This window comes from Melanotaenia boesemani, chromosome 1 (assembly GCF_017639745.1).
Source record: "Melanotaenia boesemani isolate fMelBoe1 chromosome 1, fMelBoe1.pri, whole genome shotgun sequence".
NCBI classification, from domain to species: Eukaryota; Metazoa; Chordata; class Actinopteri; order Atheriniformes; family Melanotaeniidae; genus Melanotaenia; species Melanotaenia boesemani.
Window position 1 is genome coordinate 4527709 of NC_055682.1, and position 26755 is coordinate 4554463.

General features: G+C 41.5%; 1 protein-coding gene across 4 annotated transcripts in view; it reads left to right on the forward strand.

The window, feature by feature from the left end:
- Positions 1-25324, forward strand: part of large2 (LARGE xylosyl- and glucuronyltransferase 2) — a 111964-nt gene extending 86640 nt beyond the window's left edge. For all 4 annotated transcript variants that reach the window (XM_041983583.1, XM_041983576.1, XM_041983591.1 and 1 more), the window contains 13 exons: positions 9011-9300; positions 9827-9909; positions 11378-11501; positions 13032-13203; positions 14518-14622; positions 14781-14893; positions 16744-16869; positions 17345-17500; positions 17795-17958; positions 19045-19323; positions 20968-21114; positions 21223-21418; positions 22483-25324. In XM_041983583.1, the coding sequence (XP_041839517.1) occupies positions 9011-9300; positions 9827-9909; positions 11378-11501; positions 13032-13203; positions 14518-14622; positions 14781-14893; positions 16744-16869; positions 17345-17500; positions 17795-17958; positions 19045-19323; positions 20968-21114; positions 21223-21418; positions 22483-22680 (2153 nt within the window). In that variant the 3' untranslated portion in view covers positions 22681-25324. The remainder of the gene's footprint in view (positions 1-9010; positions 9301-9826; positions 9910-11377; positions 11502-13031; positions 13204-14517; positions 14623-14780; positions 14894-16743; positions 16870-17344; positions 17501-17794; positions 17959-19044; positions 19324-20967; positions 21115-21222; positions 21419-22482) is intronic.
- The last annotated feature ends 1431 nt before the right edge of the window (positions 25325-26755 follow it).

Below are 26755 nucleotides of genomic sequence, written 5' to 3' on the forward strand. Positions count from 1 at the left end.
AAGCACGTCCCAGAGAGCAAATCATGTTTGGCCCAAATATGGACAAACAAAACCCCAGATGTGGATTATCACAATTATTCTTTGTTAATTAATTTCACAGCATTATAAATATATAAAATCTCATGAACAGTCCTTATAAGTCTTTAATTTATTGTTAATTTTAGTGTCAACATAACAAAATAATATAGCAAGAAAGTAAAGTAACCAAAACGTCCTGTTCCAACCATTTGCTCTGTAAAAAAAGAAATAAATACTAGATATGAACTGTGGATTTCTCTCAGAGAAAACTGATGGAAAAGGCTACAGGACCTCTACCTGGACTTGAAAGGCTGCCCTGAGCAGTACATTTTGAAACACAAGGAAAAACATCTAGCTAGCTTCGACCTCCAGCTGTCCTTCAGGATAAAAGCTGATGTTTGAAATGTGAACAAATCTGGAATTTTTAACCAACAAAAAATAGTTAAATAATAAAAAATTAAAATGATATTTAAAAGTATATAAATTAAAATAAAAGGCTAGTTCTTGGATGGGAGGGCCTGATTTTTGAATGGGCTGGTTTTCCCAACTGGGGCTCGCCCCTTACAAAGTACACCAATCCTTAATAAATGTGCATCAGTACCAGCTTGAAAAGATTGGGGGAAAAGCTCCAGAAATGATATTAGTACAGGATGATTCTCCTCTCAATTTTATGTTCTGCTCCAAACATCAGAACAAGCTAGTTCTTGTATGAAAAACAAGGTTGGCGAAGCTAACCAGGACTAATTTCTGGCTTGGCCTGGATCAGGAAACTGAACTACACATTCTTAATGGATCAAATTTCAGTCACTTTTTAAGAATTTTTGTTTTGTCTTATTACAGAAACCAAACATATAAATGAGGGCAGCATCCTCGTCTTCTTACAAGGATTCCTCTGTAGAAACAGTATTTCCAGCACATGTAGAAACATCAGTAAATCTCTGTCAGTGTGAGTTCTACTGAACCCTGACATGAGAACAGGAAGATGAATTTCGGTCTTATTGATGAAAAGGCATTTACCTTAATGGGTGTAAGTTAACGGCGCTTGCATCACTCTGGACTCTGGTCTGATTCATGGGTCCTACAACTTGATTTTCCCTTTCAGTGTTGAATTTGAAGTCCCATTATTACGCAGATTTGTTGTGCTTGGATACAGTGTGACTTAAGGCTGTGCATGCACACACAGTTGTTACTGATGCAGTTAATTTTTGATGTAAGTGTTGATGTTAGCAGAGGTTCTGGGGGGCAAGCAGAGGAGGAAAACAGGATTCCAGTCTGCTGAGGCTCCCACAAGCGCTGGGACGCTCAAATGTGGATGACTGATGAGTTGTCACAGTGCAGTGGATCCACTTTAGCTGAGAGTGTTAAAAGTGATTGAGTGAGCATTTGCAGCACATCGCCTGAGAAATAACCAGCGTTTCCTTTATGCTGCATGTCTGACCGACTGGCTGCAGATCAGATTCAGCTCAATGTTCCTGTCCTTTCAGCTTGAGCTTCCGGGTTATAATCTGAGCCAGTGGAAGCCTAATAAGGCTATAGTCTTATTAGCATTCTTAAAATTACACAAAGAATTTTTAAACAAGATTTATAATGTGAGTACAATTGCTATGTAGCAGTTTACACTTTAAGTGCATTTCTTAGTCCTGTGTACTGCACATATTTCAGTGTAATATGATTTTACATTTTGATTGCACTGCAATGAAATGTGCAGGAGGAATGTGTTTCACTGCTCATGACCCTTCACCAATGTTCAGGAAAGTGCTTAACTCAACTGGTTGAGTGGCCACCCCCCAGCAGCCAGCCCTGGTTCAAGTCCTGGACTGGGGCAAGATGCTGCATGCCACCCCTTCTCTCTCTTTAGCCCACTTTCCTGTCAACCAGCTATCTAAGGCTCTGTTCACACTGCAGGCAGAAGTCACTAAAATCCAACTTCTTTGCCCGTATGTGGCCATATCTGATGTTTTTATTATAGTGAAAGAGCACAAATACAATTTTTTTTTCAAATCCAACTCAGGATTCTTTCGTTCATGGTACTAAATCAGATACATACCCAATCTTTGTCAAAGCGACTTAATCTATATTGTATTTTAGATTCCAGGTTCCACTTACACAGAATTAACTATCATGGCACAGACAACCAAAAATGTGATGTCCATGTGTGTGGGACTCACATCAGAGGAGGATTTTGATAAATAAATCAAAAGGTAGAAAAAAGCCATCAACCAATTCCCCTTTGTCTTTTGATGTCTCATCCTTTTCTTGCTGTAATTTTAACTCAGAACTGGAGGTAAGAAACTGAAAAAAATCTTGTACACAAATTCCAGCTTGAAATCAGTTAATTTTACCAGCTGAGATAAAACCATCAGTGCTTTATTAACATGTTTTATTGTGTTTTTATGAAGCAGCTCTTTAGAGCAGCCCTCCAATGACGCATTTTCAATATGTTCAAGGATTCTTTATTGAAATGTTCATTGTGCATTTAGGCACACAAGAGAAGGACATTTTGTTTCTCAATCAGTGACTGCAGTGCAATAGCAAAATCAATAATACAGAAAACATAATAATAAAATATGAGCATCATATTAGATTAATAAACAGAAATAAAAACAGGTCCATTCTTTCCCATGCATTCAGTCTCTTAACATGTTTGGTGGCTAGCTATCAAGGGTGACACTAAAGGCATTCTGGATTCAGTCAGCTGCAACTCTAAACTTTGGATCCTGGCTTCTGCTGGATGATAGCAATAATTAATCCCCATCCTAACACCGCTGCTGCCCAACTGCACCCCCTCATGTACACTCTAATCACTGACAGCAGTGGCCTGATCCTACAAACCCACGTTTTCTCCAGCACCAAAAAACTGCAGAGTAAAGGCTGAAGTAACAAGAAAACAATCCCAACATTTATGAATACCCAGACCCCCCCTCGGTAAATACACCAATGTCTCAGAGCTGTTTGCAGATGTTACGGCAAGGATCTGGCATCATTCAAATCAAAATTCTGTTAGAGTCTTTTCACAGGGTGGTTTGATGATATTAAAGATTCTTCCATTAAAATTTATCTATCCATCCATTCTCTTCCACTTATCCGGAGTCGGGTCGCGGGGGCAGCTGCCTAAGCAGGAAAACCCAGACTTCCCCCTCGCCGGCCACATTCACCAGTTCATCGGAGGGATCCCGAGGCTTTCCCAGGCCAGCCTGTCCTAGGTCTTCCCCGGGGCCTCTTTCCGGTGGGACGTGCCCGGAACACCTCACCAGGGAGGCGTCCAGGAGGCATCCTAACCAGATGCCCGAGCCACCTCATCTGGCTCCTCTCGATGTGGAGGAGCAGCGGCTCTACTCCCGGATCACCCAACTTCTCACCCTATCTCTAAGGGCAGCCCGGCCACCCTGTGGAGAAAACTCATTTCGGCCGCTTGTATTCGCGATCTCGTTCTTTCGGTCACTACCCACAGCTCATGACCATAGCTGAGGGTAGGAACGTAGATCAACCGGTAAATCGAGAGCTTTGCCTTTTAGCTCAGCTCCCTCTTCACCGCAACAGACCGATGCAGAGTCCGCATCACTGCAGACGCCACACCGATCTGCCTGTCGATCTCCCGCTCCATCCTTCCCTCACTCATGAACAAGACCCCGAGATACGTAAACTCCTCCACTTGGGGCAGGATCCTATTGCAGACCCGGAGAGAGCACTTCACCCTTTTCTGGCTGAGAACCATGGTCTCGGACTTGGAGGTGCTAATTCTCATCCCAGCAGCTTCACACTCAACTGCGAATCGCTCCAGTGAGAGCTGAAGATCACGGCCCGATGAAGCCAACAGAACCACATCATCCGCAAAGAGCAGAGACCCAATCCTGAGGCCACCCAACCGGATCCCCTTGACACCTCGGCTGCGCCTAGAAATTCTGTCCATAAAGGTTATGAACAGAATCGGTGACAGAGGGCAGCCTTGGCGGAGTCCAACCTGCACTGGAAACGATTCTGATTTACTGCCAGCAATGCGGACCAAGCTCTGACACCGGTCATACAGGGACCGGACAGCTCGTACAAGCGAGTCCGGCACTCCATACTCCCGGAGTACCCCCCACAGGAGTCCCCGGGGAACATGGTCGAATGCCTTCTCCAAATCCACAAAACACATGTAGATTAGTTGGGCAAACTCCCATGCCCCCTCAAAGACCCCGAAGAGGGTGTAGAGCTGGTCCACTGTTCCACGACCGGGACAAAAACCACACTGCTCCTCCTCAATCCGAGGTTTGACTATCTGACGGACCCTCCTCTCAAGCACCCCTGAATAGCCCTTTCTGGGGAGGCTGAGGAGTGTGATCCCCCTGTAGTTGGAGCACACCCTCCAGTCCCCCTTTTTGAAGAGGGGGACCACCACCCCAGTTTGCCAGTCCAGGGGAACTTTCCCCGATGCTGCAGAGGCATATCAACCAAGACAGCCCTACAGCATCCAGAGCCTTAAGGAACTCTGGGCGCACCTCATCCACCCCCGGGGCCTTGCCACCAAGGAACTTTTTAACCAACTCAGCGACCTCCGCCCCAGAGATAGGAGAGCAAGCACCAGCCACCCCAGACTCTGCTTCCTCATGTGCAGAGTGTGCACATGTGGACACTCTTATGTCTGAACAAGGTGTTCGTTATGGACAATCCACGACGAGCACAGAAGTCCAACAACAAAGCACCACTCGGATTAGGGGGGCCATTCCTCCCAATCACGCCCCTCCAGGTCTCGCTGTAATTGCCCACGTGAGCATTGAAGTCCCCCAGCAGAATGAGGGAGTCCCTGGAAGGAGTGCTCTCCAACACCAACCCCCCCCCCCAAGGACCCAGTCAGGACCCATCCCCCCACCCGAAGGTGGCTACCCTTTCATCCACCGGGGTAAACCCCAACGTACAGGCGCCAAGTTGGGGGCCAATGAGCATGCCCGCACCTGCTCGGCACCTCTCACCGGGAGCAACTCCAGAATGGATGAGGGTCCAGCCCCTCTCAAGGACAGTGGTTCCAGAGCCTAAGCCGTGCGATAAGGTGGCGGCTCAGGGAGGAGCCATTAAAGTCTGGATTTTTTTTTGAGGTGAAAAAGGGCTGCAAAGAAATTTAAATAAAAACAATGAAAAGATAAATACAAGATGAAAATCAGGAAAATAACTTCACCTTCAGGTGAAGGTGTAAACACTCCATCATCCCTGACTTCAGCTGCGGTCCTGATGCTGCTCCACAAGGATGGAGCGATGCAAGGCGAACAAGGACGAGAGAAAGGAGAGATTTGTGAGATGGAGAAGTGAAAAGAAAGAGTGAGCAGAGCCGGGAAAAAAATAAAAGATCAGAAATGGAGAGAAAGATGGAGCATTTTTATACAGTATGAGAGTTAAAGAAATGAAATGTGGATGAAAGGATGGAAGACAAACAACGGTTTCTGTTTACACAGGAAGAAATTTCTTGAACTATTTTCAGCTGCTGATTAATTCATGTTTCATCAGTGGAGTTCGTGTGGAGGGAGGGTGTGTGTATGTATGTGTGTGTGGGAGAGAAAATTAACATAACTGTGTGTGTTTCTGGACATCACTGCAGCACAGAAGAATACGTAGGAACAAGCTTCGGAAACACACGACCGTTAGCAGGATGTGTGTGCGTGCAATGCATTAAGCTGCTGGAAAAATGGAAATATTCACAAAAAAGACACAAGCACTATTTTTTTTCTTTTTTTTTTTTGTTATTGTTTTTTACTGCCATCTCTCTGCTTATAACATTCCCATCATGATGCTGCTGAACAGAAAAACTGGTTGAAATGAGGAAAAAAGAATCAAACAACTGGCTTTGGTGACTGAACCGTCTCAGGAAATTAAACTCGGGCTGCACAAGAAACACACACAGTCATGAGTTTGTTGTTTGTTGATTTTCTCATCAAATTTACTTTTTTTAAAAAAAATTACAATGACATAAAAAATAGAGCCTCTTGTATTTGCTATTAGAGCTTAAAAATCAAGTAATTTGTCCAACAATTTAGGCCTCACATTTGACTATACAGAGGAGTTCATGGTCCAATCAATGACTGCAAACATCTCCACTTTGATCTGGTCAGTGATTCTTCCAGAAGTCTCGTGGTTTGTTCAGATGCAGCTTTGCAAACCTAAACCAGGCAGTACGGCAGGCTGTCGTCTGTTAACTGCCACTGCACAACTGTTGAATGGAGCAAAAAGCACAATCATATCATTAGCCTGATAGCATAAATGCATAAGCCATATTTTGGCGAGACTGTGATATCTTTCTAACTGTACTCTCCTAATATTGCTGATTGACTCTGCATCATTATTTATAAAACCTTAAATATGACTTAGGCAATTATGCTATGAGGCTAACTATACAGCTCCTGTCTTGTCATCAGGGCATTGAGATTTTATTTTGAGATTTTACGAACTGTGCCTTATTCATATTCACAGGTCACTAAGTTCCTTGAATCAGTTGAATCCAGTCATTTCCAAATCCAGGCTGGATAGCCGAGGAGACCAAGCCTTTTCTGGCTTTGCTCCCCTTTAGTGGAATAAACATCCCATCGATGTTAGGTCAGCAACGGCCCAGGTTGCTTTTAAAACATTCACAAGTTTTCAAGCCAAGTTATCATGTGGTACTTTATACTTATGTTCTGAGTTTTCAGTTATTTTGTTTAACGTTTTATTATGATGTTGCAAGTTTTGTGGGATTTTATGTGAAGTACTTTGGCCAACTTTAGTTTGGTTATGTTGTGAACTTGACCTAATCTGTGCTGCCATGTTCCTTATCAAATCAAGTCAAACCAAATTTTATGTATAGAACACTTTTCATGCAAAAAGCAACACACAGTGCTTTACATAATAAGAAAAACATATTATCCATATTAAAAACAAAGTTTAAAGGCCTTGACACACAGAGTATATAACAGGAAAATAAAATACACCTCATAGTACTCTTTAATTCTTGCCATTTTGGAAAGGAATATTTAGGATGAAACTGGGATGAAAGGATGAAACTAAACCAGATCTAGTTCATCAACATACTGAATTTATCCAGAATTCAATCAAATCTCGTCGGCCAGCATCAACCTGAAACTATTTGATCTTTTGTTGTCATGACTCCCAAAGCTAAAAAGACCATATTTAAAAACTGCAATCAAAAATATTTTCAGCCAGTTTTAAACTGGTTCTCTGAGGCAAAGCTGTATTCAGAGCAGAGCCACCTCTGCTATCTTGAGTAACAAATACCCACACACAACCCGCCCAGAAGCACTTCAGAGGCATTCACACCACGCTCCATAGACAAAGATGGAAGGAGAGAGGAAGGTGGAGAACGAAGAGGATGAGTAGGAGGAGATGTGTGATGAGCCAATTTGAAAGTGTCAGACTCCAGAGATTATTTCGCTCACAGATTTGCAGCATGTTTGTATGGGAGATGAGAAAAACCTGACCAGTGTGTGATGTCAGTGTGAGGTGTGCAGAGCGATGATTAGAAGCCGGGAGTTCACGTTTACGCTCGGTCTCATCAGAGAGTCGGGGAACAGCAGAAATGTAAATTTTCACAGAATCAGAGTTTGACTTGTGCGACTAGCTGCAGTTTGTGCTCCTCATACTTCACCTGCTCTCAGGAAGATCTTCAGCTGGTTTATATATATATATATATATATATATATATATATATATATGTACTACATAAATATCCACATCCACTTATATTCCATATGTTTATCAATTTTTACCCCTCGTCTTCCATATACTTTGTTAAAATTCATTTTTATTCATCTTTTTAAATGATTTATGTAAAAAGTCATTTAAACTAATTAAATTAATAATTTTATAATTGTAAAGATATTCCAACATGTATCTGTTTGTCTGTCTTTAGGTCATGTTGCTCTTCTACTTGAACTCATCGGTCACTTTATTAGGCACACCTAATGTTTAGTTGCTAACTAAAATGTTCACTTTGGTAACTCAAAGAGCTAATTAGCCAATCATATGGCAGCAAATCAATGCATTTAGTGATGTAGGTAAGGCAAGTTTATGTGTAGCACAATTCAATAACAGGGTGATTCAAAGTGCTTTACAGAATCCAAGAAACATAAGTTAACATTAAAAACAAAAGGAAAAAGAAAGAACACTGGATAAAAACAGTATTAAACATGATCAAGTTTAAAAAATCCAGCTTAAAAGAAACAGATGCAGATTTGGACTTCTAAATAAAACTACTGAAATGCAGCAGAGAACAGGTGGGTCTTTAATTTAAATAAACTGAGTGTTTCAGCTGATCTGAGGCTTCTGGGAGTTTGTTCCAGGCATGTGGAGCATAGAAGCTGAATGCACAAAGTACTTTCTGTTCTCTAAATAAGTTTTAAACCAGTGTAGTAGTCATCTCCACCTGCTTTCTAGAACATGACGATGAGTTCACTGGACTCCGACGGCCTCCACAGCCACCAGATCTCAGTCCAGTAGAGCAGCTTTGGGATGTGGTGGAACGGGAGATTCTCATCATGGATGCAGCCGACAAACCTGCAGCAACTGTGTGATGCTGTCATGTCAATATGGAGAAAAACCTCTGAGGAAGGTTTCCAACACCTTGTTTAATGTATCACACCAGGAATGAAGGTAGTTCTGAAGGTAAAAGGGGTCCAGCCCGGTACTAGACAGTGGACCTAATAAAGTGGCCAATAAGTGTATATCTCCAAACACAATTTGGTGACATTTGATGAAGACTGCGACATCTATGGCCTATTTTCATAAACAGATCTACTCAGGAACAAAAGGAGCGACGGATGTGAAGAGTCATTTATATAGAAAATAACAGCTTATACAATATTTACTGAAAATCTGACGCCCCCATTTCTTTAACCTTAGTCTCAGTTTAAGGTGAAAAGCAGTGTGATGATGCAGGAAACATGCTTTACAAGTTATATCCTACTCCTTTATGACTTTAATTAAATCCACACATGATGAAAATGAGTCTGACCCTTTACTCCCCCCTCAGATGGTCGCTCCCTCCTCCTGGCGCCCTGTTTGGCCGACACACCGGCCGCTCAAGTCTTAGAGCGAGCTGTCCTCGAGTCGCGGGTCCGAGAGGTGGAGGAGGAGAACCGGCAGATCCGGCTGCAGCTCAGCCAGTCGCAGGGCACCGCAGCTCAGCTGGCGGAGGGTAACTATGGCAACCAGCAATGGGGCGCATCAGCAGACACGGTGGCGGAGGACGGCGACAACACGGCGGAGGAGAAGAACAACCACACGGATTGTCCCCGCTCCCCCACCGTCCAGAAGTGTGAGGTCAGGAAACACACCAGCTGATAGCTGAAAACCGTCACTCAGTTATCCTGATACACAGGAAGACAAATACAGTTTTAACTTTTATTTAAATACCATTAAACCACATCATTCATCAGTATGGTCACTGTTCATTAAAAGGGGGGTATTTTAGATCATTTCTTCCTGTAAACACACCAGCGAAGCTCTGGAGCTGCTGGATGAGAGGAGCTGAGCTAACATAGCGAGGACTAAAATCTGAGAAGGACTCGGACTGTTTGATGTGGTTTGCAGCCTTTGAGCTCCAACTTTTCAAAGACATTGGCTGCTGAAAAGCAAGCGAGGTGAAATCATCTGTTAGAGGAACTAAATGAGAAATTTCTCATCAGAGAGGCAGATGGATGTCCCAGATCCTCCGGCTCTTGGGACGAAAGGTGACGGCGGGGAAAAGGAAAAAAGGGTCCAGCTGTTTGAAGGGAGTTACAGAAAAATGAACGTGTGTGATACAGAGGATGAATTTTTTCAGCGTTTCCTCTTTGTGTCCCTGCAGCTGATCCATGTCGCGTGCGTGTGTGCGGGTCACAACGCCAGCAGAGACGTGGTCACGCTGGTCAAGTCCGTCCTCTTTCACAGGTCAGTCTCATCCGCCATCCTGGCCGCCTGTCTCACACGTTGCCGACTCTATTTCAGGTTTTCATTTTCCAGCAGAACTCAGCATGGCTGAAACATGACTGAGCAGGACCATCAGAACAGAAGCACTTTCATGTAGATTTTCCAGATGAAAGGATGGATCTTAATGGAACTTTTTCATGTCAGTGTTTCCTATTAAATTCTGCCTGCTTTGTACATATTTGAGGTAATAGTAAGTTAAGTCTTCAGCATTTTGTTGCTGCCTGCTAGTTTCAGTCAGGTTTATATTCCTGTTGTAGATGTTTAAAAGATTAAAATCGCAATATAGTTTTTTTCCTTCTCATTGGATTAGCAGATGATTTGTTTTAATTACATGCAAATGTCTTAGTTTAGTGTTTGTTGCTGATCTTTTAATAGCACAGTTCTTTTCTTTAGAAAAAATGGATCTTTTGTTATGTTTTTAGTCAGGATTTGTCTCCCAGGCCTGTTTAAAAGGAGATTTTACAGTAGAAACACAGTACAGACACTTAACATTAACTCATGCATGAGAGAAGATCGATTTTGTTTGCAACTCCTCTTGAAAAATGTCAAATAGAAGGAAACAGAATATGTTTCTGGAGAAACTGCAGTGCAGTTGCTGCACGCCAGCATGAGGAGGAGCGTGGGGTCAAACCAGTAAGTGTTTCAGTCTGAGATGCTGTTTCATCACATGAAGCGCTTAGATCAGGGGTGTCCAGCTCCGGCACTCAAGGTTTGCAATGTTTCCCTGCTCCAACTCACCAAAACTCCTCCAGAGTTCCTGAATGGTTTCATAATAATCTGCACCATAGAGGGATAAATATGGAAACGCTTCAAACTTTCTTCGAGGAACATTGTTTTTAAACCGTTTCATTAGTGATGAACTGGAGATCCTCTGAACATCTTTGTTCCTCAAAGACTTGACCTTCCATAGATGCTGCTTTTATATTAAATCATGACGACAATCACTTGTATGCAAGAGTATTTTTATTTTTGCCTCATTACTAGCCCTTAACTACCCATCTAAACTTTGTCTTGAAAGTATTAAAAATCTGCAATGAAATAAAGTCAAATTAAATGTAAGAATTTTTTAAATTAAATGTAAGAATTTTTAAATGAGCATTTTTAGATATCAGCACCAAAAGTACCGATCTGGTTCTTGAATCAGATTTCTACCTACAAACCTCTGAGACTATTTACAAGTCAAATAATATAAAAGTCAGATCATTTTGTTTCAACATTTTGTGGAAAACATCCAAAAAGTAAAGTTGGTAGAAAGCTAATATTAGCTTCATTAGCAGAGTTGTTCTGGGGCTGAAAGGGAAGGTAAACTTCTTGCAGCTTTAACCTGCACAGAAACCTGAACTAGAAGAGGATGCATGTCATTAAAGCATATGTAACTTTTTGTCCCCCAAAGTCAAACTTTCATATCTTTTCTTCTCTCCATTTTTAGGAGAAATCCTCTCCACTTTCATTTCATCACTGACACAGTAGCCAATCAGATCCTGAGCTCTCTGTTTCAGTCCTGGATGGTCCCATCTGTGCAAGTCAGCTTCTATGATGCAGATGAACTTAAGGTAAGAGGAGGTCCTAAAAATACACACCTCATCATGTACACACAGTATCAGTCCTGTTCCCAACACCTCAATGCTTCTGTTTTCTGATATCTGATGTCAAATCTCACTCTTGCAACATGAAAGGCAAACCTGCACAGGCCAAAGCTGCAGCCAGTTGTGAGGAAAGCATTCATAAATCTCCTCCAGCAGTTGAGCTGCAGAGCATCAAAGAGTGAGACACATCAGTGTGACACTAAAAGTCTGAAACAGGAGATCATAGCGTGGGCCTTAATGTGCCTGCGGGACCGTTTGTCACATTAAAAAAAGAATCAGAGCTTTGTTAAAACTGTCTGATGTTACTTTAGGACCAAGTGAAGGGTTGCACTTCAGTTAGCTTCTGTTTTCAAAAACCTTTAGTTCATCTGAACTTAGAGGTACTGATATCCGAAGTGACAAGAGCGATTTTTTCAGTATAATACAAATTTAATATGTTGCCGTTAGTGTGGAATCATATGAATATGAGAACAGCTTGGAATAAATTCCACATTAAGTTATTAAAATACAAAGTGCTGGTTACATTTCCTTGTTTGTTTGTCTTATGTTAAAAAAAAACTTGATTGTACTGCGTTACTTATTTCACTCAGTCTCCCGTCCACGTACCTACACATGTTATACACCACTGGAAAGCTAAGATTCGTGAGATGTGATTGATGTATACCATGCCATAACTGTAAATACTTTTTCAGACTAGTCACTAATGTAATTTATCTTTAAAGCCGTCCTGTACTTCAGCAGCTGAAGATGCTGCAACAAAAACGCTCCTGTTAACATCAGCAAGAGTCCCGTAAAAGTAGTCCAGGAATAGTTGCTCCACAACACGTCTTTTATCTTTTAACCTGTTTTAGCTGAAAACTGCAGGATTTTAGGGGGTTGAAATGTTTCTGAGATGTCTGCAGTGTTTAACAAACATCCAACTCCTTAAAGTTTTGGCATCATTTGACAGAAACGGCTGCTAACTGAGTCGGACAAGTCAAGTGACACTTAAGCAAAAAGAAAAAACAGCACCAAGCAAATAATTTTTGCATGAAATTGATGAATGTGCTCACAGAGTGAGAAGCATGAATTAGCGTTTGTGTTTCTGACCTGCATCTCATTCTCCTCCCGCCTCTTTGTGCTGAACAATGAGTGCTTTGTGCTGTCAGATGCTTCGACCTGCAGCCTCTCCGCACTTTCCATTAACTCGCATTAAAGTGGAGAAAAACAGCCCAGGCTTTAAGCCGATTATATTTGCAGATGATGCACTTATGCAGATCCAATTACTCTGAAATAAGAGAATTAATTAAAAGACACCATTTTGCAGATTCAGAAGAAAAAAAAAACAAACAAAAAAAAAAAAAAAACAAAAACACAGCGAGTCTCTGCCAAAATATGCTGAATGTGCCTTTGTGTTTGCCCACGTTCAGAATCCGGCGCATTCATGATGCCAAACGCTCTCAGAGCACAGAGATGCTTCACCTGTTTTTTAAAGGGATTTTCTGATTCTTGTTTCAGTCCGAGGTGTCGTGGATACCCAACAAACATTACTCAGGTATTTACGGGTTAATGAAGCTGACACTGACCAAAGCCTTGCCCGCCGACCTGGCGAAGGTCATCGTCCTGGATACGGACATCACCTTCGCCACCGACATCGCCGAGCTCTGGGGCATCTTCAGAAAGTTCACTGGTGAGAACTTCATTCATTTTTTATCATCTCTTTTTAACTTGATCATGATTTAAGCTTGATGTCCATGTTGTTACAGGACAATGTTATCCAACCACAAAATATAAAATCAGGTTGAACGTTGGTTCATACAAAGAGATGTGGAGGACGTAAATCTGTAAAATATATGAAGACAGTGCTTTATAACATGTTTTTGATATTCATTGGTTATTTAGCCATACTTTGGGTCTGGGTAAGAAAGGAAGGAGGACAGAACTCTACAAAAGTCTTAAGCTGCCTCTTATTTCTTTATGTATCGTCACAGAAACAAGAAATAGGAGCAGTGGTTTATTAAAATCTGTAGAAATGAATGTGAATACAGTTTTAGACAGTTTGACCAGCTTCATTCTTCAACACAGCCTGAACCCTCTTAGACTAACTTTCTTTCATATCTGTAAGTAGTCATCAGGAATAGTTCTCTGGGCTCCATGAAGGACTTTCCAAAGCTCTTCTTTGGATGTTTCTGCCTTTTGTTCTTTTCTCTGTCCAGATCATCTGGGTTCTGGGGATGATCCATCCCTCCATCAGACCTGTTGTCACTGATCCTCAGTCCATGTCTTGTGTCATGTGACCCTGTTTACATTCCTTAAGAACTCCTCTTAGACAGCCACGTTTCTATGGAGACCATTTCGGATGAGGCTTCAGCCAACAGTAGATGGATCAACTTAAGGTCCAGATGCATCTCTCAGGTCCTGGTTCAGGTCTTTCCTGGATTTGTTCCTAAGTCTTTAGATCCTGTTCATCTGCTGTAGATAGTTTTTAGTCCTGACTCTTCTTCTTTTGTCCTCCACGTGTCCAGTTTCTGCCTCCCATGCTGAGATATGCCAGGTTTCCAGCTACCAGCTCTTTGTTGCTGCTAAAATCCTGTTTTCTGTCGGTCAGACTGTCACAAAGTCAAATAAACTGCCATTTCTTTAGTTTCATCAGTCAGGATCAGACAAAGGTGTAACTGAATGAGCACAATAAGCTACAGTCATGTTCATATTAAACCCCAGTCTCATAAAAATTAGTGTAACAGGTACATTTGTCTACATCAGTCAATGAATGAATGAATGAATGAATGAATGAATCAATGAATCAATCAATCAATCAATCAATCAATCAATCAATCAATCAATCAATCAATCAACCTTTATTTATATAGCACCTTCTCATACCCCAGGGTATATGTTGTGGAAAGGAGGAAAATGAGTGAAAACTCTCATTGAGGACATAAACCAGTCAGGTTATATAAACATGACTGATGTGTATATTTGATGTTGGCTGCTTTGTTTGCAGATAAACAGGTGATCGGTCTGGTGGAGAACCAGAGTGACTGGTATCTGGGGAACTTGTGGAAGAACCACAAACCTTGGCCTGCTCTGGGAAGAGGCTTCAACACAGGTTTGTTCTGTTTTTGCTGTTATGCTGTCAGGAAGTGGCAGTAAAAGGTGAATAATCCTCTTTTAATTGCAGGATAAAACATGTTGCAACCAGAAAATGTTTGACTTTAGTCTCAGTTGGATTTAAGGTTTCTGTTAATTTCTTCTTCTCTGTGGCAGGCGTCATTCTTCTCTACCTGGAAAGACTGCGGCGAATCAGCTGGGAACAGATGTGGCGGCTAACAGCAGAAAGGGAACTAATGAGCATGCTCAGTACATCGCTTGCAGACCAGGTTAGAAACACCTCCTGCTAGTTTAAAAAAGACTGTTCTGGATCCTGCAGCACCTTCTCCATCTCAAAGCATGACTAATGATGAAGGAGTCAGCATGTTTTATCAAGGAGGTTTAGAATGTGACAAAGACAGACCTGAAGATGCATTTACACCACTTCACAAATGAGTAAGAGAAAAATACTTTGTGAAAAAACAAAACTGAAACAAAGACAAGATTATTTTTTTTGTGCTGATCTTTTAAACAGAAACCTTTCGGAGGAGTCAAACGTTGGTTTTCAAGGTCAATAAAGAACCGCTGAAGCTAAAGATGAAGGACGGTTTCACTGTGAAGCTTTTCCTTTCACACTTTTATCACTGAGGAGAAAACAACTTCACACTGTTAAAAAAAAGAGTTAGCGGCAGCACATTGTGGCTTCACATAGGACGCTGAGATTTCATCCCACATGCACTCACTGTCAGCTTTATCAGGTCCACCTTGCCAGTACCGGGTTGGACCCCCCTTTTCCTAAAAACTACTACCAGAGCTGTTTCTCCAAATTGACATGACAGCATCACACAGTTGCTGCAGATTTGTCAGCTGCATCCATGATGAGAATCTCCTGTTCCACCACATCCCAAAGCTGGTCTATTGCAGTGGTTCCCAACCTGGGGTCCAGAACCCCCCCAGGGGGTCCCCCAATAAGAACAGGGGGTCCCTGAGGTTTGAATATTAAGATCCATTGTGATTAATGTCCACATGTTGTCCCTATTTTAAGAAAAAAAGAAAAAATAGTAAGGCTATATGTTAATTTAATTAACCTTATTCAACTTTGGCTTTATCAAAGGACAGGATTACATTATTTATGGTGAGAATCTGACTTTTGAAAGCATAAAACCAAGTATGGTTTCAGCATGGGGTGGGGCAGGGGTCCATGGCTTTTTAGTATATGCATGAAGGGGTCTTTTGACCACCATCCAGATTTCCAGGGTGTGATGGTCCATTCCAGATGCCTCCTACTCGATGTTGGTTCTTGATGCTGTCTCCTTTGAGGGATTTGAGATCAAAGGTGTCAAGCTCAGACTTGTCTCCCTTGTCCTTTACACACTGAAATTCCTCCTAACTGAATAAGTGATTTCTTGATATTCTACACCATAGCGAGAGAAATCTGCCAACCCTTCCACTGTTTCTTTCTGAAGCATCATTGTTAAACTGTTCAGTTAATTTGCCACAGATTTGGTGCCAAACTGGAAGTCCTCTGTTAATCTTTGCCCATGGACTAAACTAACTGACTAAACTTTATTTTCAGAATTTGTTGCAGCGAATAATGTTTAAAATTTACAAGACAAAACACGAAATATCTTGGGTTCATACTGTCTGAAATAATAATAATAAAAAAAAGTCAAACTGAATGTAAAAATCACTGTATTGTTGTTATTTTACCTTTATTTTCATTTTCCATGGAGTAGGCTTGTTTTCACGATCATGTTGCTGCCCAGTCTTAAAGCCACACCAACAGATCTAGTCAGCAGATTTCAATATCTGGTCTTCATTCACACAGCAACTGCCCGACGACTGAATATTTTTATTCTTTGAAATGTACAGAACCAGGAATTTCTTTGATCCTTGCGTCTAATTACACTTTGAGCTTGGACCAGCACATTTGATTGTATTTTAAAAGACATAATCAAGCATGGTTCATCTTTCTGTTACCCTTAAGAGCAGAGCTGAAAAGAGCTGAAAGCCTCGATGACTAATGACGAACTCAGTCCTCACAGAAAAACTTTGAGCTGTGTATATATAGAGACAGAAATGCCTGTTTTTAAAGCTGAGAAGCTCTGAGTGTTTTTAAATCTGTGTTGTCTGTGTACAGGACATCTTCAATGCCTTCATAAAGCAGAACCCGGTCCTGGTGCACCAGCTGCCTTGCTTCTGGAACGTTCAGCTGTCTGATCACACTCGATCAGAGCAGTGCTACACCGAGGTTTCCGACCTCAAGGTACGTCAGCGCTTCGTAGTTAGTTTTAGGTCATTTCCACACAAAAACAGAATTTTTACCTGGGAAGCTACGACAAAAAAAATCTTCCTTCTTCTGGCAAAAGCTAAAAACAAAAGTTGTTTTATGTAGCAGTGTCCTAAACAACATGACGCCTTCTTTCTTCAGCACAGTCAGCTACTAACTGCATATTTAAATGGAAACATGTTAAAAGTCCTGAAAACAAGATTCTCTCTAGCACAATCTTGGTTACATCTGTTATTGTCATGTAAACACAGGAATTAACAGAACTGTGACACAAACCACAGCGATTTCAACAATCTGTATGTTGAATGTTTGAACTTTTTATTGCGACATTAGAAGTCATTAAAAGCGTCCCAGTTCCATGAAGAGAAAGATTTTAATTTTACCAGTGGTAACTTCTGTTATAATTAACAAAAATAAAATACTGTAGTAACGGAAACTGTTGTGGCTCCAGGTGATCCACTGGAACTCGCCTAAGAAGCTCCGAGTCAAGAACAAACACGTGGAGTTCTTCAGGAACCTTTACCTGACCTTCCTGGAGTACGATGGAAACCTGCTGCGCCGGGAACTGTTCGGCTGTCCGAGTCAGGCCAGTCCAGACAGCGTTCAGGTTAGATGCAGACAGAAGAAATATCTGCACTCATAATTTATATGATCAAGTTTTACATATCCTGTAATTTCCAGCAAATGTCTGGAAATTACAGGATATGTAAAACTTTCCTCAAAACTTTTCCTAAGTCATTTATGAGCAAGTATTTAACCATTCTGTTGGATTTATATCCCCATAATAAAGTCATGTACATGGTTTCAACAAAGGGTGTGTGGGAAAATCCGAACATTAAAAAAAATCTATTTTTAGACACATTAAAAGATTTCTTCTTCTACTTCTGACACGTCTCTTCAGCTGCAGACAGCTCTGGAGGAGCTCGACGAGGATGATCAGTGTTACGACTTCCGGCGAGAGCGACTGACAGTGCATCGAGTGCACCTGTACTTCCTGCAGTATGACTACACGCCCACCAAGGACGGGGCCGATGTCACGCTGGTGGCTCAGCTCTCCATGGACAGGTAGTTTAGCACTTCAGTACAAATAACACCTGCAGAACTGCTGGAAGCTCCAGTCTCAGAGGTCGTGGCTGTTTATTCTGTTTATGTATCTGTTTATGTAGGCCAGATTGGATGAAGTTTCTGTTCTTGTTCACATCTTGTAAATGCAAGTCGAAAACAGTCCTCACAGACATGGTCTGTCTGCCCCTAGCTGTATGACATCACAGAGAATTGGTCACAAACAAGAAAGATGAAAGAAGTGTATTTCGGCTGTGGTGTGTAGTTCGGCTTGATGGTAAACATCACTGAAATTATAAACAGGCAACAAAAACGATGAAGCAGTCTTTTAAAATACAATGACTCGCAGTTGGTTGAGTCATTGACAGCAGAGCACACACAAGCTGATAAGCTCTATAAAATTGCACTTTGTTTAACCTAATATTGTAACCGGCCTCTAATTATGGCAGTGCTTACACGAGATATTTAACAGTTTGCTGTTTTTTTTTTTTTTTTATTCACTTCCATTTTACTGTATAATGCATCTGACAGAAGTTACATTTTCATTGTTCTCCCTCCACCTTTATCCACATCTCCAACCCCATCCCCAACCTATCCCGAGAACATATTAATACAGTGTCTAATAGAAAGTAAGTTATTAAATAAACACACATATGACCAACCTAAATAAAGAAAAGTATGAACACAAAAAATTATAAATTAAATAAATGTTTATAACAAAAAAAAGCAACAAAAAAATATATATATATTCCCAGTTACACACACACACCATGTAACAGAGCTTATACAGGTTGTGCAGATTTGAGATCTGATATCATTAAATCAATTTAAATACAAACATGCTCATACCTGCACATATACACACACACATATTTCTTTTTTATCCTATTAATATAATAATAATAATAATAATAATAATGATAATAATGTTAATAATAATAATTATTACTATTATTATTATTATTATTAACAACATTTTGTTGTTTCTGATGGATTCTACTCTGTGTTCATTCTATCAAACATAACATTCCTCTGATAAAGTCATGTAGTGCACACTTAACTTCATCATAGTCTTCCTCTTGCCTGTAGGCTGCAGATGCTGGAGGCTATCTGTAAGCACTGGGAAGGCCCCATCAGCCTGGCGCTCTACATGTCCGACGCAGAGGCTCAGCAGTTCCTGCGTTACGCTCAGGCCTCCGAGGTCCTCAAGAACCGTAAGAATGTTGGCTACCACATTGTCTACAAGGAGGGCCAGTTCTACCCGGTCAACCTGGTGAGGAACGTAGCCCTGAAGAACGCTAACACCCCCTATGTGTTCCTTACCGATGTGGACTTCCTGCCAATGTACGGTCTCTACGATTACCTCAGGTAACAGCAGCTGTCCTGAACTTCAGCTCACATTACACACATTTCATTTCCTGAAACGCCTCTTGGAACAGAAAGTATAATTAGAAAATAGAAATCTTTTGAAGCAGGTCTACACTTGTCACCCAACACACCTTTTTAATGTTAATGAAGTCTGACAGAGCAGCGCTCTCTCTTCTTCTGCTCACATAACAGAGCAAATAATAAAATCAGTTTAATTACAAGTTCGGGACCGATTACCAGAACAGAATGACAGTGAAGCTAACAGAAATGACCCTAATTAACCATCAAAGCTAAAGCAGGACATCGTGCTGTGCTGAGAGTGGGAGGACTTCACTCTTCATCGTGTCACGGCTCCATGACGTCCAACAACGCTGTGCTGAGTCATGTTTCCTGTTGGCTGGGAGGGCAAATTGGCCTTTGCTCCTCACAGGGAGGCTGACGACAAAACAGCCCATTTTAACTCTTCTTAACGTTACCAGGGGTGAAGTCGCTCACTGCTACAGGATCTGTTGTGACATGGGCAGTAGGTTGAGGCAGAGCACCCTTTCTACTCAACTTATTCAAAATGCCTCTTTAACGTGTTCTGCCAGGTTCAGACTGTTCAGATATTCTCAGGAAAATTCTCTGACTTGAAAGGACTTTAGGACCGAAAGCTGGCATCAGCAATAGCAATATTTCAGATGGATGTCTCTGCTGCCTTTTATTTATCACTGAGACTTTTCCAAACACAACACCGACTGTATCGTTCGCACCATTGTTTTTTTTAACATTGCTGTGGGAGCCTAAAACCTTCGGAGCAACACAGCATAGGTCACGGATGACAGTGGGCTGTGATTGGTCGGGCACCTGTGTGTAGTCTTACACATCTCCTGGGAAATCACAGTGAGACTTTATGACTCCATGATCTCTTAATCTGACACTGTGACCACAAAAATATGGTGTACTGTACGCTGTACTCTGCTGGGAGTAACTTCCTGCAAACAACTCCTTTTATGAGCACATTTGTCAGAGACAGAACCAAAAACTGACAAGTTAAAGATTTGAATAAAAATAAAGATTATTTTAAAATGGTTAAAATATCTGAAATAAATTGAGTTCAGGTTATTTCTTCAGCTGTGTGGATTTAGGAAAATGTAGTGACATAAATCGGTCCTGTGGTTATGGGGTAAAATGACCTCAGAGTCACATTGGAATTCATGTTGATCATGCTGTAAAGCATTAGACCTTCTCAGTCGATCCACCAATAGAGTAAACAGCCTCTCCTCCAGAACAAACATGACAGCAGCCAGTACGTCAGCGTTTCTGGCCACATTTATCACCGGAAAACTTTGTCTGAGCTACCAGCGGTTAGAACACTAAAGAGAGATCCTTGGGAATGATTGGGCCTGACGAGAGGTATAAAAGCAGAGCTTGTACCATCCTGATTTAATTATCTTTTATTGTAGAGCTGCATAAAGTGCATCTATTCAGGCCCTCTCTTTGACACATCCAATCAATATGCATTGAAATGAGACGTTTTTGGTTTTAGCTTCAACATTTAATCCTTTTCAGAATATCCTTTTCAGACCACCAGAGTGGTCCTGTGTCAGTCCCAGTTTAGGAGGGAATGTGTTGGTAAAACTCACCTTGTGTTTGCTGCTGCAGGAAGACGGTGGTGCAGCTGGACATGGCTCATAATAAGAAGGCACTGGTGGTTCCCGCCTTCGAGACTTTGCGTTACCGACTGTCCTTCCCTAAATCCAAAGCCGAGCTGCTCTCCATGCTGGACATGGGGACTCTCTACACCTTCAGGTACCAGAACACAAAGCCAAAAACACCATAGAGGACAGTAAGAGAACAGTTGACTGGAAAAGGAATCATCTAAACGACAGCCATGTCCTTCTCTTCCTGACTGTCCAGGTATCACGTGTGGCCAAAGGGTCATGCTCCTACAAACTATGCTAAATGGCGAACAGCCACCACACCCTACAAGGTGGAATGGGAGCCAGACTTCGAGCCGTACGTTGTGGTGAGACGAGACTGTCCCGAGTACGACCAGCGTTTTGTGGGCTTTGGGTGGAATAAGGTGTCCCATATTATGGAGCTGGATGCACAGGTACGTCTGGTATACTCACTGAGGATTATCTTTTTGGTGCTTACGCTGGCATGAAGTCTATGGCTTTGTTTTGATTTTGCTTTAATTACAGTGTTTGATTTACTTTTACTCCAAGTCTTATGACTAAATAGTCATTTGGTTTTAATCATAGTTTAGTCAACAGCATAAATATTAGTTGACTAAATCTACAGCGGATTTAAGCTGAAAATTTACTTGGACGGCTGTATCTCGGGAAGAAGAGTGGTTGTCTGCCAACCGAAACCCCACATTGCTTCCCAATGTGTCTATTGGGGTATAAATGCAAGTGCTTGTAGAAAGCACTTAGTAACAGTCAACATAGCTTAGCATGCTTAGCTTAGCATAGGTTTCAGGATGGCCAATGCGCAAATGTTGCCTTAGATTAGCTGTTTCACCAGTGATAGTCGCTCCACAGTATGCAGAGCATCATGGTTTGCTTTACATCTAATGGGAAATGTGTCCTTATATCAACTCTTCTCTTCCTAGAAATCTGAAGGAATCTTGAAATCTGTGCACTTTCTGTGTTACTTTTTTATTTGCCTTCTCACCGCCAACAGATTTAATCTGAGTGGATCTCTTCCCAACTCGTCCTGTTTTTCTACATAACGAAATCAGGACTGGATTTCATCTCTGCTGGAAATGTTATAAAATTATTTTTTATTCATTGACAAAAGTGTCAATATTTTGTTATAGTTTCTGTCCTCATGCGTTAGCTTTTATGTAGTTACATCTATATTTGGCTATAGTTGTTAGTAAAAACTGTAAATCATCTAAATAACACTGTATGATTATCATTCTGTTAAAAACTCTAGCTTAAAAAAATCATAACAGCCATTCATATCAGAGAAAATTTAATTCTTCTTATGATAAATTTGGTCCCTTTAGAACCAACACAGTTGACACTGTCCATTTTTTATGAATAAACTGATATTAATTGAAAATGACCAGTGATCCAGAAGATCAGTGAAAAGATCAACCACAGCGGTTCTTAGTGGCACTCTTTCCACGTTGGTCCCTCTTAATCCGTTTAATTTTCTTACTTTCAGGAGTACGACCTGATGGTCCTTCCCAATGCATTCATGATCCACATGCCCCATGCTCCCAGCTTTGACATCTCCAAGTTCCGCTCCAGCTCCAGTTACCGTAACTGTCTCAACACCCTGAAGGATGAGTTCCACCAGGATCTGTCCAGAAAGTACGGCGCAGCCGCTCTCAAGTACCTCACCGCCCAGAGGAACATCTAGAAAGCTGGTCTGCTGAAAGCCAGAAAATCGGTCAGCCCCTGAAAGCCGCTTGGACATGCACGGACACTGGGGACCACTTTGCAGCAGAGTGTGATGTGATAAAACGGTGAAGCTTTACTGCCCTTTCGAGCATTCTCGGGCTTCTGTGCATTAATTCTCCAGTCGACTCCACCTCAAGGTGACTGAAGGGAGGTGCAGAGATGAACACCTGAAAGGGACAGGGTAACATTCAATTTCCTAAATGTAGGATTCTGGATGATGGACGTGTGCATACTGACGGGACGAGCTTTAAGGCCAGGAAATAACAACCATATTCTAACAATTTGTTCTGACAATCAGGGCTTTTTTTTCCAGAGGACACTATGAACTGGTCTGTGCATGGATATCTGGACACAACGGGACCCCTGTCACTTTGTGGAAAAACTTTAAGAGCGGAGACTCCGTTTGTGAGGCCAGTCGAACTGGAGAATGATTTAAGCCTTATCACTTTCATGATATTTACTAAGATATTTAATGATATTTTCTTTTTCAGAATAAATCAGAACCAATGATAGAGAACATTTGCATTTACAATGATTTGATTATGGCTTTACATAAAAATAGTTTTTTTTTCTTTTTAGATTTTCAGACCTCTTTAAAAGAAATCCATAGTGTCCCTGTCAATTATTTCAGATTTTCTGCAGGCGTCAGGGATGTGCTTTGTGTGCGCGTGAATGTGTGTGTTTGTGTGTGTGCGAGCACATCCTAAACACAGTTACTGCTTGTCGCCATGCTTGCTTTCGTCTTGCATGAAAACAGTGCACTACATGTTCTTTTCACAATAGAAAAAACACATTTTCATTTTCATTCATGCGTCTGACAGTATCATAAACCTGTTACTGATGAAAGTGTTAATGAGCAAATCTTTAACCAATCGGGAGCAGCTCACGTGACCAAAACTGACATGTGACATTGAGTAGTTATTTCATGATGTAGAAGCTTATTTTAATTTGTTTTGTTCGTGTCTGAATCACTGGACATATGTGCCATCTATTGATTTTTTCCCAATGTAATGTGATTGTTTTTGTCACGTTCAGCTGAAATTATGAAAGTCATACCTCTCAGCTGCCAAGAAATTTCTCTTTAGTCACTAAACTATAAGTCTTTAGGCTCAAACCAGTAACAAAGAAAATGGCCTCCCTTGTCTTTCCCTGAACATTTTTTGAAGGACCAAACTTTATTTGTTTATTTAGATGGTACACAAGATTGCTTTTATTCAAACACTTACTCCAGGCTCGCGTACTTCAGCTGAACAAAGTGGTGGTCAAAGAAATGAAAATGACTAATGTTGTTTAAGTGTTTTCAAAATTGAGATGTGAGCTGTGATGTCATAAATCCTTATACGTTATCCGAGAAATATCTAAGCTTTGAATTGGAGAAATACCGACTGGTTCAGTTTCCTGATATCGCAAACTATCTGGTGCTTAAGATCAGCCTCTACAACGAGCAGAAGAAAATAAGGTAAATCTTGGAATTTAAAAGTTTTTTGTAGATGGATGGGAGAAAGCAGTTGGGATTGAGACCCAGTTTCTGCCCCCAGTGTGTTGTCTTCATTCGGGAGATTGCTAAGAAATCCTAGATTTATGAAGTTAAAATATTAGCCCATGTTTTTGTCATCTTCTTGCACAGCAACTGCAAGAAAGCAGCTACAGCATCATCCCATGAGCTTTAATTTAGCAACATCATAGCCAAAGCTAACGGAGAAGGACCCTACCTGACTGAAGCAAAGTGATCTACAAAGTTTTAACCAAGTGATCACTACAATCTGACATGATCTGACACAGCTCCTTTTGATCCCAAAGAAATGTTCACAAGACACTTTTCTTTATGTCTTTCTTGGCTCACTGTCCTGTTTTTAATGACTCTGAGAAACCCTAAAGAAACCTCAATCAGTTTCACAATTTGAACAGCTGGAACAGTCAAACTATGTAAAACAAGCATTAACCAGCTTTCAGGAACATGTTAGCGACACATGCTCTGATCTCCAGAGAGTTAAGTTGACCACCACTTCATGTATGCACAGTTAATAAGATTGATGTCATATCATGTGAATATAAGCCATAGAATGCCCTAGAAAAAGGTTCATTTCGTCAAACGAGTGTCAACATGGTCAAAAACCACTCTCTTGCCATTCACTGATTGGCTCAAGTGTGTGGATGTTTATAAAGCAGTATTAAAAATCTGCTTTAACAATCAAAGTCACTACAGTACAGATCCACTCAGTCAGCATATAGTTTGGACTGAGCATCATAAGTCCGTTAGCCAGGCCAGCATCCAAATCTGTGCAGTTAATCTCGTTTCTGTGTGCTAGCTAAACTAAACCAAAGCTAAGCAGGCAACAAAGATGCCAGAAACAACAAACAGATCACATGATGGCTCGCTTTTCACAGTATGCAGCCAGTTTACAGAATGGTTCTATCCACATTCTATATGCTGGTGTCCACATAGTGTTGCTAATGCTAATGCTAATTACATATGAGCCCCTTTGGAAGTGTATTGATGGGTGGGTTGTTCATTTTGTACAGTTTTGTTTATACAATCTTTTTTGTTGTTGCTAAAATCTGATTTTGATTTTAAGTTCACAAAAATAAAGAAATAAATAGAATTAAAGCCGCAAGCGGCATCCATCGGGTCCGAGCGGCCTGGACCCTGCCACCCGTGTCCTAAACCTTTTCCTAGCATTGTAGGTAACCTGGTAACATCATAGTTAACATGGTAAAACACCCAGCTGAAATGTTGATATACTTAGTTAGCATATTTTCGTAGCATGCTAATTTGCTAGCTAACATGCTATGTTGCCATGACAACAGGTGTTGTAATGCGTTAGGGACCCAAGAAGTATGAATCCTGTCAAGTTTGGTGCAGATCCCACGTATTCCTATGGAGATATAAGCAACCGTGTTTCATGGCGAGGGCATTTTTCCGTCGGTTGCCACGGTTACACACTTTCTCCTATTAGAAAGATTTGAATAGCGTTTGGTCCCCAACTTGTCATGAACGTTCCCACCAAGTTTGGAGTCGGTCGCCCGAATCCCCTCAGACTAGTTTGTTCAAATGGCAGTGAAATCCAAGATGGCGGGTACACCGTTGCCATGGCAACAGGTGTTCGATTGACTTCTTTGCTGCACTTGGGGTGGGACACGTATGAATGCTGTGAAGTTTGGTGAAGATCCCGTGTATTTCTATGGAGATATGAGCCAACCGTGTTTCATGGCGAGGAGGCTTTTTCGGTCTGTTGCCACGGTTACAGGCTTTTTCCTATTAGAAAGATTTGAATAGCATTTGTTCCCCAACTTGTCAGGAAGGTTCCCACCAAGTCTGGAGTCAGTCGCACGAATCTCCTCAGACTAGTTCGTTCAAATGGCAGTGAAATCCAAGATGGCGGGCAGTGCGTTGCCATGGCAACAGGTGTTCTATTGACATCAATGCTGGACTTGGGTTGTCACAAGTATGAATCCTGTCAAGTTTGGTGCAGATCCCACGTATTCCTATGGAGATATAAGCAACCGTGTTTCATGGCGAGGGCATTTTTGCGTCGGTTGCCACGGTTACACGCTTTTTCCTATTAGAAAGATTTGAGGAGCGTTTGGTCCCCAACTTGTCAGGAAGCTTCCCACCAAGTTTGAAGTGAGTCGCACGAATCCCCTCAGACTAGTTCGTTAAAATGGCAGTGAAATCCAAGATGGCGGGCACCCCGTTGCCATGGCAACAGGTGTTCTATTGACTTCTTTGCTGGACTTGGGGTGTCACAAGTATGAATCCTATCAAGTTTGGTGCAGATCCCACGTATTTCTATGGAGATATGAGCAAACCGTGTTTCATGGCGAGAAGGCGGTTTTCCGTCGGTTGCCACGGTAACACGTTTCCTGCTATTAGAAAGATTTGAACAATTTTTGGTCCCCAACTTGTCAGGAAGCTTCCCACCAAGTTTGGAGTCCATCGCACGAATCCCCTCAGACTAGTTCGTTCAAATACGATGTGTGTAAAGTGCAAAAAATGGCAAAAAAATGGCCGAACACGCCAAGATGGCGGGCGC